Source organism: Nuphar pumila, chromosome 2, assembly GCF_984573655.1.
Source record: "Nuphar pumila chromosome 2, dmNupPumi1.hap1.1, whole genome shotgun sequence".
Lineage (NCBI taxonomy): Eukaryota > Viridiplantae > Streptophyta > Magnoliopsida > Nymphaeales > Nymphaeaceae > Nuphar > Nuphar pumila.
This window is the reverse complement of record NC_143250.1, coordinates 90,803,188-90,817,513: the sequence shown is the minus strand read 5'-3', so window position 1 is coordinate 90,817,513 and position 14,326 is coordinate 90,803,188. Positions and strand designations below refer to the sequence as shown.

Sequence of the window (14,326 nt, the reverse complement as noted above, 5' to 3'; positions counted from 1 at the left end):
ATATCAAAGGCATGCTCACTGATAGTCTTATATACTCCAAAGTCCAAACCGACAAATCATACATATTCAAGGAACCTTGTGGTAGTTACCTATTTAGACGCAGATTGGACTGGTGATCCCTCCACGAGAATGTCAGTTACAGGTTATGAAGTATTTTTGGGAAGGCATTTGGTCGCATGGTCAAGTAGGAGACAAAGAACAGTAGCCAGACCAAACACGAAAGCTGAATATAGAACAATGACTGCTGCCACGTCTGAAATTTTATGGATTCGTTATATATTGTCGGGTCTGAGACAGCGGATAGATAAATTCCTCGTATATTCTGATAATCTAAGTGTTGTGGCAGTTGCGACTAATCCTGTTCAACATGGAAAGATGAAGCACGTTGAGTTGGATCATTATTTTGTTCGCGAACAAGTAGAAGATAAGGAAGTGCAGCCACGTCTTATTTTTGGAGAACATCAAGTGGCTGATCTCTTCACCAAACTGTTGCCCTTTCTTCGTCATTGGCTGCTTAAAAACAAACTGTCCATGGTTAAAACCCTTGCACAGTTTGAAAGGGAGTGTTAAGGATAGAAGACATGAGGGTATTCTGGTCATAATAGGAATTCTAGTCATAACAGGAACCCAGCTGAGGGTATTTTAGTCATATTTCTGGACCAGTTCTAGTCCAATTCAAAGTCTTGTGAAACAGTCCTGATGTAGCACAATATCTGTATTGTTTTCTATATAAACATATTGTGTATACAGAAATAGAGGAACATCCCATAGGATTCATTCATCCTCTCTCTCTCACTATATTCAGATCTGAAACTCTGCTAAAACTGACAAAACCTGTTTAGGCATACAGTAGGGGTGGCTGGGAATGTTTGTGACTGGTCTGAGCAGCAGAGGGCTGACTAACAGTCGTCAAAGAAGGCTCAAGGTAGTCAGTAGGAACAACATGCAGACCAGCAGAAGAGGCAGGCTGGTGGTCTAGGTTAGTGGGAGACGCTCTTTCCACGATTTGGGTATGCCCATGTGAAATACCTGAACCATGTCTATCTCCAACATGCTTGGGGTCAGCAGTGGACTGGTTGGATACCTTGCCCAAGGGTTTAGATTGTTTCTTATTGAACAATGCATCTTCATACTCGAAAGGAGATAGAACCAAAGCCATCGAGTCCACCACAATCACAAAGGATTGGATCACCCAAGCTTTTGGGGGCAGGGTGTAGCAAAGACCTGCAAAAGCAACATGAGTGTGCTTGAGTAGCTCCATCCATGGTGATAAGCCTGCCTTCTAGACCTTCTGCAATGGACTGGAAAATGTGCAAAGTCCAAAACTCTGCTGGCAACCCATGAGCTCTCATCCACACTGGCTTTAAACCATTTTCCAAGAAACAAAGAGGGCAACCAGGTTTCTAAGAGCAAACAGAGAAAAACTCCCCCCGGATCACCCTAGATTCTTTACTGGATAAGTGTCACGGGTACTCTTCTTTCTTTTTCCCACCCGTGCGGCCTAAGTCCTCTCCGGAACCCAACAGGGAGGCTTAGCAGCCCTTCGCTCCTAAGCGCACACAAGGTAATGGCCCCAAAGGAACCCTTTTCCTTCTTATTGCTCACAAGAACTTTACACTTAGCCGATTACACAACTTAGACTTTCGTCACCCTTTTTGCCTCTGCTGAGCCCTACACAAGCTGAGCTATTTATAGCCGGCACTCTGCAGTTACATGGGATTTCTCCTTTACATGAGTGGGCGCCGAACTCCACGCCACACCCCACCATCCCCTGATGGCCGCCCCAATGCGAATCCTTAGCAACGTGGCCCAAGCTCGTGACCACGTTGCATAACTGTTCTCGCTTGCTGTGCCGAAGTCTGCCTTCTTCGGTCATGGGCCTGCCCACGTCGGATCGCTGCAACCGTCCTCCGCACGACTGCCTCGATGCCTCCTTCGTGGGCTACATGGCCGCCCCCTTCTCGGCCACGATGTTCTGCAGTTGCTTCCCGCACAGTTGTACGCCTTAGCTACTTGAAGGGTCGTTCCAGCCACTCCCGCATTTCACGCCGGCTGAACCCTGCCTGCATGCATAGGAGACCTCCGCCTTTCTTGGAGTTATGTCTGAAGGTGAGTCGGCCTCGACGCTGCCTGTCCATCTTCAAGACAATGCCCAAGTCCAGCCGACGTGGCCCCGAGGGTTGCGGTCGACTGTCGGGAGAAGGGTCGCCTATATAAGTGCTTTAGGCGCTGACTCCCCGCTCGCAGGAGGAACCTTAAGTGTTTGGCAACTACCATAAGCTTTTGTGGCCGCCTTGTCTAGGCCACGCGGCCGGGCGGCAAGGCCAACGCTGGTGCTGCCGCGTCCTGGGGCGTCAGCCATGGCTGAGCCAGCCCCTTTTCCACTTGGACAACGGCTTTGGCCCTCGGCCTCTTGCCGACGGCCTGCTTGGCCATGGCCGCCGCAGGGTAGGGGTCTTACAATAAGCCACTTCACATTGAAGCTCCTTGCCGAAAAGTGACCCACCAATGAGAACTCTCCATAGCACGAACTCAAGATGAGTTTTATTCCTTGGAGGGTTGTAACAAGAGTTTGCCATCACTGAATGAGGGAGGATAAGGATGAGGAACAATAGTTAAATCAGACCAAGGCCTGAGTTCTGCAGTAGGAGAGCAAGAGCTTGAAGAGGGGGGCTACAATGGCAGCAAAGCGAACGGTTAGGTTGACTTGGGGGGGGGGGAATAGCTGAGTCAAGACACTGTTAGGGTTAGGATGAAGGGAAGAAGATGGATAAGAGGAATGGGATGTCAGTAGGGAGGGAAGAAGGGGAAATGAGGCCGGGGAAGAGGGCATCAGTAAAAGGGGGGACATTGCATGGGTATCGGGAGCTTCCATCAACAATTGTTATACTTAGAGTTAGAAAACCCTCTCTCTCTCCACTTAGTTTCATTCTTTGATGTTTCCAATCATAATGTCTTAGAATTGTTGTCCAAGAGTTCATCATTTGAGATGATATTCATCTATTGATGTGTGTGTGCATGTGGCCATGTCCCTATGGCCAGTGGTTGAGAACTGCCATGTCATACACCGTATCTTCGTCATATCTTGTTCCTGTACCTGTATCCATGTGACGCAGACTGTGTCCATGGAAGTATCATGGTGCGTCTAGTGCTGTGTTCACTATTGGGTCATGGCAGACACTAGTTGCATCTAAGCAGGGTGTCCATGTTAAACAGATCCTAATTCCATTGCATTGCTAGAACATGGCATTTGCCTTTCCTTTCATGTCTTTGTGATCTCCTAAGAACACATATTGTTCCTGTATTTCTTGATGGATCCTTCTCATCTCATTTGTTGGGAATACAAACATGATTTAAATTAGGGTTGAAATATGATGATCTAACAACAGTTACATTTGCGAACCCTGATCATGGAGGGAACTTATCAATGTGAATTATCCTATTCCTGTATTTTCATTGGCCCTGCATGTCATTTCCTTTGTTTGGAGTGCAAGCGATAGACCCGGCAATGCTTGACACAATCGTATAAATGGATTTGAAAAATGGACTACTTTGGGAATTCCATCAAGCAACTTGCTTTCAGTTAAATCTGATTTGTAAAATGTCAGACATGAGTGAAGTGATATGTACATGAATTTGTTGTTTGTCGTATGGTTTTTGTGTATTCTGATGCTTTTGTTTTGGAAAAACAGGTGGTAATTCCACTTCATCAGCTAAAATCAGTCAATGCTTCATCAAGCAAAATAAATCCTGCAGAAAAGTATCTGCAGGTTACATCTATTGACAACCATGAATTTTGGTTCATGGGCTTTGTGAATTATGACGGTGCCATTAAAAGCCTAGAGGAAATTGTGACTCCGCTCTCAGTTAGCATGAGCATTATGGAACCACAAGCCTGAGAGGAAGCTTAGTTATTGGCATGTGCATGCCCCAACGAATTTGTATTTGAGTTATGTTGAACTAAGGTTTGAACACTGGGTGTGATTTATGTAAAGTTGCTGCTGTTCTTTTCTAAGGGTGTCATTGTTTGGCAATGTAAAACTTAATATTTTATTCTTCCAGGAGGTTCTGAGATGAACATGGCTGTATAGTGTGCAGAAACTTATTTTGAAGAACAATAATTCTGCTAGAATTTGTTTTGGATTTTGTTATGCCGGTTTCTCTCTTGTCTCGCTTAGTAGTTAGTATTCTTACATTATTATTAGACACTTTTTATTGTTGGAATGGCCCCAATCAAAACCAGCAGTTGAAAATTGAGTTGTAGGCTGAGCCGCGATGTTTCATGCTGGCAAATGTTGGCCTTGCGTGACACATCAAAATAAACCTGCAAAGGTAAACAATTTGGTTTTCGTGTATGGAGAATTGCAAAAAATAAAGGGCAGCACATAAACCGCATGTATTTCAGAATAGGGTATTATTTGCTTGCCAATCTTCAGTTTTTGGTCGGTTACTGTCTAAGCTGACCTTCATCCTATTGACTTGCGTCAAACCTTCCCACTAGTAGGTCAGGTCACAGTTCCTAACAGTTGGTATGCTGGCCACTGCACCCATGGTTTGTTCATGATTTGGACGAAATGAACAAAAAAGATGTGGTTCTGTTCATTCCATAACAGCTGTACCAAGTTCAACGTTTGTTTGGATCTTTCTCCGATGTTTTGTTCTAAATGTCTGTTGTTTGATGATGTGCGAGCAATCACATTATTCCAGTAAATAATGAAGAAACTCATGTAAAATTTTCAGAATTTTGTCAATTATTTCTTTCCTGAAATCATTAGTTCTATATACTAAATCAAATGGATGATTAGCGAAATGAATAGGAATTCACTGAATTAACAACAGATCGCATGAAATGAATGAAAAATTGCAGGAACTACGGAATTTGTAAGAAACAAACAGAAAAATCAGAGTCTGAATGCCTTTACCTCATTGACGAAACTCAGAACTATGCCTAAACCTTTCTTTCTTCCTTTTTCTGGCCCAATACAAAAATTGTTTTTTTTGATCGGTGGGGGTAGTTTGTGCAAAGGTGGTGGCGTGGTCAGTGGCAATGAGCGGCTGTGAAATGAGCGGGCAGGAGGTGGAGTGCAGGGACAAGCCGGTGGTGCTGTGGCTCAAGAGCGCGACCATCTTCATCATCCTGGTGGCAGGAGTGGTGGGTGTGGCGCTGCCGCTGCTCGGCCAGAAGTGGTGGCTCCTCCCGATGGACGGCAACCTATTTGTTGCCGTGAAGGCTTTCACCGTTGGCGTCATCCTCGCCACCGGCTTCGTCCACATGCTCCCCGACGCCGATCAATCAATCCAACCCAGCTCTCCTTTCCCTTCTTCTTCTTCTTCTTTGCACAAAAACAATGGAGAGAGAGGAGTTCTTGTTGTTTGTATGGCACGGCTGGTAGAGGAGGTGAAATTATGATGGCGGTGAGCAATGGCGGCCTCGCCTCCCCCCTCCACCGGCTGGCAAAGGGCCTCCCCCCTCCACCGGCCTCTGCTGCACGGGGGGGGGGGGGGGGGGGGGGGCATTGATACATTTTTTTTTAAATGCTCCCCTGTCCTGTTCTTTTTCATAGCAGGGGGTGGAAAGAAAATAACAAGGTAATGTGGACGCTTGACAACGTTTCATGTGTCTATCGTGTCCTACGTTTGTTAAAAAAATATGAATATTAGCCTTTTTGTCCAGCACGATCTCAAATATACCCTCAGGGTATGTTTGATGCACTGCTCTCAGTGTTATTCGGACGAAAATTATGCTAAAAATGGCGATTTTTAACAAACATTGGACGCCGCGAATGACGTTCTGCACGTCCGCTGCGTTCTTATATGCATGTTATTTTCGTTCCACCCTCCCCCCTGTTACAAAGATAACAGGAACGAAAAGAATGAAATTTTCTCGACGGGCATGCCGAACCATCTCGCACGCCCGACACTCTCTCTCGGAGCTCTCTCCCTCTTCTGTGTAGCGGCCAGAGGGGCAACGGTGGAGGGCAGCAGTGATGTTTCCGACGGATATCGGTCGGCCCCGATGATGGTGTCGATCGCAGATTCATCCAGCACCGCTCACTGCCATCCCACTGCTCACAGACCGGCCCCCCGCCGATTGTTGGGAGATCCACTGCAGAGCCCCAATCGCCCTCCCCGATCCCGCCTGCCACTGACACCCTCCCCCACTGGAAACCCTTGGGAAGAAGATCGAAAAGTCCGTCCGACGGCCCGATGCCACTTCCAAAGCTAGGGTTTACGCTAGAGACACCCCTTTTGGAAAGGGGTTGCTACTGTCTTGGCTATTGCTGTTCGAGAATCCTCCCTTGTGTCGAAGCCAATGAGAAAGCATTGGAAGCTAGAAGGAGACACCTTCTCCCTCTCTCTCCTTGGTGCCTTGTGTGGTTGCGGCATCCTTCATGGATGCCACCATTAGGAAGACGACCAAACATGTTCCCTGCTGAACCGTCTGAGTGTTGTGTTGGTGCTGTCGAAGTAGGTTAACTATTGGGTGAACACTGACCAACGTTGTAACACCAGAGCTACGAACATTTTCCACTTTTCCTATGCTTCTGGAAATTTAATTACGTGTGACTGATTTTTTTTTTTTGGATAACTTTTGTGTTTGTTCTTTGTTTAGACGTTTAGTTAGGATCTATTTTTTTGGACATATGTTCTTATTTGGTATTGAACTTGATTAAGCATTGAATCTGATATATATTTGTTGTTGTTAAGAAACCTCCTTTTCTGATTTTTTATGGTTTTGCTGTTCACAAATGTATAGCTGAATGAACCAATTGCGTATTCTGTTTGGGTTGAATCAACCCATTTATTTAATGCATGAAATTCAGCTTCTTAGCAATTCCTGTCTAGGAAAGAACTACATTCAGTTTTGATTTGCACTGCTGAGGCATATGCTAATAAACTGAATTTTTTGATGATTTAAATATGAATTTTTGGCTTGCTCAATGTTCTTTAAGAAGGACAGAGGTGGACTATGGGATGCTCAGAATACTATAATTCACCAATAGGCATGATAGGTGATACAACAAACCCTTTGTTTTTAAGGGTGTAACAACTAACAAGTATCAATTTGCATCGGATACTATGTACATGCAATTGATTTGCCTCAAATTACATCTCCATGTCAGTCGAGCATCAGTTCCTTCTGTGAATCAGCTTTTCTGCTTTGTTTTCTTCTACAAGTGTCAAGTTTTATCAAGCACGCCAAATACGGTCGTTGTTCATATATTTTATGGCCTTTCTATGATTCTTTTTGTTACTTTTTTTTTTACTTAGCATTTTTTCATCTCTCTCTGGTTAATCTTGTGGATGCAGATAAAGAGGGCGATAAAGATTTTGCAGAACCTTTGTGGTATATTGTTAGAGATCAGCACTCAAAGACCCCCAGTCTAATATTTGAATATGTCAACAATGCTGACTTCAAAGTTCTTTATCCAACATTATCTGACTATGATACACGATATTGTATTTTTGAGCTGCTGAAGGCAAGTCTATGTTTTTCCGTATATTTGTTGCAGTGTTTATGAGAAAATGTCAATTGATAATTTCTTTTTTTGTTCCTGTGCTTCACATGGGGATATTCTTCAAAAAATGCACGGTCCTTTGGTCATGACAATCAAGTTTTGAGTTACTGCAATTCAGCCACTGAATAAACACCAACCGTACATCTGTTTTTTATAAAGCTCTGCAATCGTTCTTGGTGACGACACTACGATCCAGATGAAGTATCCTCTTGTGTATCTACCTTATGTAGATTAACATTTGCCAAATTTTTGAACAAAATTTTACCTTTTCAACGAGCAGGGTGAGAGCCTCAGTGTCAATATGAATGTGCCTGCAATGATCATGTTTGCTTCAAATGCATTTGCAGGTTACTTCACTCCTTACCAGTCAAGGTGACTTGGAAAACGCGATACCAAGAGAACTTAATGCTTTCTCATTTGTCTCAAATTTTGAAAGTATCTCATATTCACTTAATTAGCTTAATCTGCTATAGCTTTTGATTAGAGAGCTCATTGAACAGTTCTAAGGTTAGAGTTAAGGTTCTGGTTTGTGACATGTTGATAGTTCTCTAGAAATAAAAAGTTTACTTGTTCATTATCAATTGTTAAAATGTACCAAGCTTTTGATAGAGATAATTTTCATTTGACTGATTTTCAGCTTATCTGATGATTAATAAAGCTTATTATTTCTAGCCTTGGGGGCAAAAAGTTCAATTTGAGATTCATATTCGAGGCAAAAATATATATTTAGGGCAAATATCCAATTTGAGAACCATATTCGAGGCAAAAATCCATATTTGGGGCAAAATTCTAATTCAAGATTCATATTCGGGGCAAAAATTCAATTTGAGATCCTTATTTGGAGCAAAAATCCCATTCAAGATCCATATTTGGGGCAAAAATTCAATTTTAAATCCATATTCAGGGTAAAATTTTATGATTTTAGATATAATTTCATAATTGGATACATATCTGGGCAAAAAATCATAATAAACTTGTTAAAACATGTAAAATGGTGGACGGATCGGGTCATACAATCCAAAACGAAGTAATTCAACTCATTATCCATGACTGTCCAAGTTGTCCGCATATCGTCATCAAACAACGGACATTTGAAACATAGCATTTGAGTACAATCCAAACAAACGTTGGACTTGTAACAATTGTTACAGAACGAACAGAACCAATGTTATGTTATGTTTTTTTTGTTCATTTTGTCCAACCCTGAACAATCCTTCAAACATACCCTTAGGGCACGTTTGATGGCAAGTGTTGCACGTCACATGGGACAAAAAACATAAAAAGAATATAAATCACAACAAACGTTGGACGCAATGGAACGATGAAAGGGCAGCGGCCAGAGGGACAGGCAGACGTGAGGGGCCGAGGAGCATAATGGCGGCTAGGATCGTCCCTTCCTTCTCTCTGATCTTCTTGCTCTTCCAATCCGCGGGTGACGTCCTCTCTCTCTCTCTCTCTCTCTCTGACCAAAAAAGGCACTCAGTGTGGTCCTTTTAGAGCCGGTTCCTCTTTTCCTAGTATTACTCATGCAAGGTGTGGAATAATATGAACCTCCGAATCAAGTTCGTTGTTCAATTTGATTTTTTCTTTTCATATGTGGATGTAGATTGTTGTCTAAGGAATCCCATTAAATTAACCAAGATTGAAAGTTATATGGTGCAGCAACCAACTGTTTTTGCTGCTTGACGGGAGCCAGACAATATCTTATCTGCTTTGATTACACCACCATCTGTGTAGAACAAGCCCTGCACCATTTAAAATCATCTATTTTTTTTGTGTTCTTTTGCAAGTAGAGCATGTTTTAATTTCAACTTGTACACAAGTTACCATATTTAATGTTTGTCACAATACTCTCCTTGCCATATGTAAGAGTTACCATTTGTTGTGTTAAATATTAAGGCCAGATATGTGAATTTTGGTTGTTACAAATATTTTTTAGTTTTTTTATTCAATCCGATATCCGAAGTTAAAATCCATAATAAACATATTGAAACACTTATATGGTTTGGCGGATCGGGTCATATTATCCAAAACAAAATAATCTAACCCATTATCCATGATTGTTCAAGTTGTTGGTACATCATCATCAAACAACGAATATTTGGAACACAACATCCGAGTATGGTCCAAACAAACATTGGACTTGGTACTTGTTACCGAACAAACAGTATTTTGTTTCATCTTTTTTGTTCATTTCGTCCAATCCTGAACAAACCATCAAACATGCCCGGGTCAGGGTTGAAACAAACTCTAAGTGGGAAAAGCGGGAGTGGGGCCTATACGTTTTCCACTCAAATAAAGGGTTTCAGCCATATCCATGTCACACCCACAGTGACAAAAGTTAAAAACGACCAAGTATGGACAGCCAAAAACGGGCGAGAATTTGATTTTTTTTTTTTTAATCTTGCATTTTTGGCAAAATCTTGGCAATAAAAATATAAAAAACATTTAATTTTTATAAGAAAATAAAAATAAAATCCACAGTTTTTTTAATGATAAATGGCTGATAAAAACATAAATATCACATTTTTTTTATAACCCGAAGAAACCACAGCCAGCGTAAAACTCTGAGGTTTTTGAAGAAAAACTAGCGAGAAATTATCATTTTTGACTTTCGGATAATTTCTTGCGATATTTTTGCGAGATTTGCATAGATCCTCAGGGGAAGCATTTGGGATTTCTGATTCCACTGAAATACCTTTCTACAGCGTGAACCAAAACAACCCCTTAGGGTGTGTTTGATACTCAGTGCACACCCGTGCAGGGTGCTCGGGAGCTATCCTGCGTTTGATACACAAGGCGCACTGCAGCCCAAAACGTGGACGACGAAAAAGGGGTCCTTCCGTGGGGAAGGGTGGCAGCCATTAGTGAGACGTGCCAGTCGCGCATCCTACTGGCAAAGTTCAGGACAAATGCCATGCTGGTCTGCCCGCGTGGCATTTGTCCCGCCATGCAAACACGTTAGAGACAATGTTATGTGACCTCCTCCTTCGATAAATCGGGGCGCCACGTTGGGTCGGGCCGAAGAAAGAGAAACAAAGGATTGTGTGGTGTGACTAGGGATCCTTAATTTCATCTGCCTTTTTCTCTTCTCAAGGACTCTTTATGACGGAAGCAGATGAGGGTCATGCTGAACATGAGCGTTTTTGGTCATGCCAACATCGTGGCCGTCTGTTTGCATTTTTGATGAATGCCACGTGGTTTTGCTGACTTTTCAGCTTTTTAAAATGCAAATCGGATGGCCACGATATCAGCATGAGCAAAAACGCTCATGTTCAGCATGACCTGATCTGCTACCCTTTACGACAGGTCGGGTTTTGCTGTTGGTGATACAAAACAGCAATTGAGTGATTCGAAAGGAAGCAAGCACAAAAATATAACGGGGAGCAACGTCTATTTTATCGACCAAACTTTCCACCTAAACGTGATCCAAACATATATCCGCTGGGTGGTCGTAAGCTATAGGCCTCGTTTAGGTGCATTACTGCTCCAAGATCTCTGTACCTTTCTCATAAGAGGTAGCAGCAATGACGCCACATTTCAACCTATTCATAAGAGGATGTTCTTGGCAACTCCATTCTCAACAGCACATGGTGGCAACACATGAAAATGGCATTTCCATCTCAACACAAGGCTACCAATCGGAGCCTTGAGCTCGTTCTGAATCAGTCATTCTAGTTTACATTGTATTATACAACATATGTTTGTGAAGTCATAGTGACAATGCCAAGCAAATCTTAATTGCTGATTTCAGAAAGCCGGCCGTCCAAATTAGATAGGTTCTCAGTGAAAGCGAAAAGGATTTTCATTGAAACAAAACTCTCCTCTTCTCTAATTTTGGCGTTTAAAATCAGTGGCTGCAAAGACGAGGTGATTTCCATTTTTCAGCAATGCATGAACTCCAGCAGCGAGGAGAAATTTCTGACGGCAACAGGTACCTCATTACTATTACAGCTACGATACGTCAAATTCAACAAGCTATGTGAGCCAAGCCCGATCTTGACAGTTGGTACAAGCTCAAGACGATTTCAAGTGGAGCCGGAGCAGGGTTTCAGTTTTTTGAGTCAAGCTTAAACAGACCAGGATCAGCTTGATATTGGCTCGTGTTCAACCTACTTGTTACGCTTGAACTTCTCAAACTTCTTAAGCATATGTAGTATAGACTACAAATAGAAAAAGGAGTTTCTTTCACCATAACTTAGGGTTACAGGTTTGAGTCATTTTACAGGATGGTCTCCACAATATTCTGTGCTTCAGAATCCGGATTTAAACACCCTTGAAAATTTAGGGCGCTGCCTATATAGATCAACGTGATCTTCCAGCTGATGAGCTGTATAACAAGAGTACCGAAACCAAATGACTGCCCGGTAAGTTCCAAGTCACCTCTGACCTCACCACTCATGGTGCGTCATACCTAGCTGCCAGTAATTAATAGGGACTGGATCCTAGTCACAAGCGCAAGCGTCAGAGGACCTCACTCAGTCAGACCCATACAAATGGGCCAGCGACGCAGCTATGCTTCTGCAAAACAAAAATGCACATGGCAACAGACTTCACATGCCTCACCTGACGATCACCAATTAATTCTCTGCTGAAACCCAACTTCTTGCCCTCATCGCGGGCTTTGTAACACAACGAAGGTGTTCCATGGTGAATTTGGAGTGGGCAGCTGGAGCGCATTTATTTCGCAGGCAGCTAATATGACGCTACATTGAAGACATCTTACGTCCTCAGCCTGTTTCAATCTGAAGCTTATTTTTTTTGCATACATACGCCTTGATACAAAAAAAAAGCCAGTGCTCTCTCTCTCCCTCTCTCTCTCTCTTACCTGTTAAAGAAGATGCCGTCTGGGTGGTGCACCTGGTTTTAGCAGGAACTAGGTGGCGATCAAATTGCAAGATGAAGGCGAGAGGTAAACGGAAACGCTGCTGGCATTCACCTCCTAATGACTCGTCTTAATTCAGCGTCAGTCTCCCCTTTCAATTTTCATCTGACATTTTGCACTTTGATCGCGCGCACCTACTTCCTTTTCTACATCCATCAGGTGCACCACCAGATGGCATCTTTAATCGGTAAGACACCCTCTCCGTGTGTGTGTGTGTGTGTGTGCACGATCGAGTTGCATGACAAACTGAGGAGAGAATGAAGAGGTGGAAGAATCCAATTCTGAAAACATCAAAAATAACGAGAAACAAAAACAGTAGACATAAAAATCAACTCGGTGGTGGAATGCCTGCGGTAATCAAACCTTCAAATCTACAGCCTAAATATCTAAAGAACCCCCTCCCCCTTCTCCCCCCCCCCCCCCCCGGCCTCACTCAGCTCTGAAATCATCATTATCCTCCTCCTTTCCTACAGGAAAAGGAATAAGGCGGATAGAAAAGTAGAAGAAGAAGAAATCATTCTCCTCTAAGACATCAATCAGCCCTTCTTACCAAGAGTATGTTTGTTGTTATGCATCCACACCTTGAGCACATGCCTCTTCACGGGAATCTCCATGCAGAACTGCTGCACCGCCGCCTCGTCGTGCTTCTGAATCCTCCAACCCAACCTCTCCGCGAAGGCAAGCATCTTCCCCTTCTGTTCCTGCGTGAACTTGGTCCGGAACCTCTTCTTCGCAGCGCCACTGCTGCCACCAGTACCACCAGAAACGTCGTCTTGGTCATCCTTACTGTGCGCAGCAGCACCACCGCTACCACCCCCTCCAGAACTTGAAGGCAACGCCAAGGCCGGTCGGTGGGGCACGTGAGAGAGGTATCCCGGGGGAGGTGGAGGCGGCCTATAATAAGGTGAGAACTGCGAGGGATGATGGAAGGCAGCAGCAGCAGCAGCCTCCCCCTCCGTCTCCTTTCGGTGGAAGTTACGGTGGCAGTTGCACGCTGCGCATTTGAGGCCGTCGAGAGTCCCTTCCTCACCGGCGGGCATGAACTCTCCGCACCCGTCCACGGCGTGGCCCCCGATGCTCACTGCGTGGTTCTTGAGGCACTCCCGGTACCGACTGACCGGTTTCTTTGCCATATCACCGCTCATCCTCATTCTCGCTGCCGCCGCCGACGAGTTCCCTTGAGATTCATAACTCGCCGGTGCCGGCAAGCTTATTTCCTCCTCCTGATCTTCCTGATCTTCAAATTCCATTCCACTTGGCTGCTTTTCGCGCTTCCTTGCTTATTTCCCCTCTTCACTGCCAAAGAAAACCCACCTGCATCGTCTTCTTCCTCGCCGGCGCCCAACTGTTCATTTCCCGGGGAGGAAGATTAAGGTTGTGCTTTCCAACAGATAAGATGAACAATTGAGGGTGGTGGTGGTCATCGATTGATACAATCCCCTCCCCTTAGGTAATAACAAAATACACCATAATAATAATAACCTTCCTCCTTTCTACTCTATTTTTATTATTTTTTATTATTCAAAAACAAAAGGCAGATGATGATAATGATGATAATTCTTTCTCTCTCTTGTTTTCTTTTTTTGTTGTTGTCATTATTTTAGTGATAAAATAACAAAAAAGTCGATTGTTTTCATATGCTTTTTCCGTTACCAAAACCTCCACAGGCACCACCGGCTACCGTCAGTACTTTTTTTCAACCCCCAGAATTACGCCTCCAGTTTTTTGTTTTTTTTTTAACCGTGCACCCGCTGCAGCGCAACAGAAGGGTTAATTCAGCAGATTCAAGACCACCTCATCAGTTTTCACTGTTTCACCTCACTTGGGCGCAATATATGTACGACTGTGTAAGATTAGTGGTAGCAGTAGTATTGATAGGAGGGGGAACAAAGTTGAACCCCAAAAAACAAGAGGCTTGTCT

The 14,326-nt window shown here is 43.6% G+C and overlaps 2 protein-coding genes across 3 annotated transcripts in view; one reads left to right on the top strand and one right to left on the bottom strand.

Moving 5' to 3' along the window:
• The window catches only part of LOC149846063 (GEM-like protein 1), a 32,669-nt gene extending 25,111 nt beyond the window's left edge, over positions 1-7,558 (top strand). Inside the window, exon 4 of one of the 2 annotated variants that reach the window (XM_089996146.1) lies at positions 7,312-7,558. In XM_089996146.1, the coding sequence (XP_089852272.1) occupies positions 7,312-7,389 (78 nt within the window). In that variant the 3' untranslated portion in view covers positions 7,390-7,558. Of the gene's footprint in view, positions 1-3,692; positions 4,128-7,311 lie in introns of those variants that run through there. The other variant, XM_089996145.1, reaches the window with a different exon arrangement.
• Positions 7,559-12,836: 5,278 nt separating this feature from the next.
• On the bottom strand, positions 12,837-13,816 carry LOC149846062 (zinc-finger homeodomain protein 1-like). The gene has a single exon (XM_089997835.1). It carries the CDS (start codon positions 13,653-13,655, stop codon positions 12,942-12,944), a length of 714 nt encoding a protein of 237 aa, XP_089853961.1. The 5' UTR covers positions 13,656-13,816; the 3' UTR covers positions 12,837-12,941.
• Between the last annotated feature and the right edge of the window lie 510 nt (positions 13,817-14,326).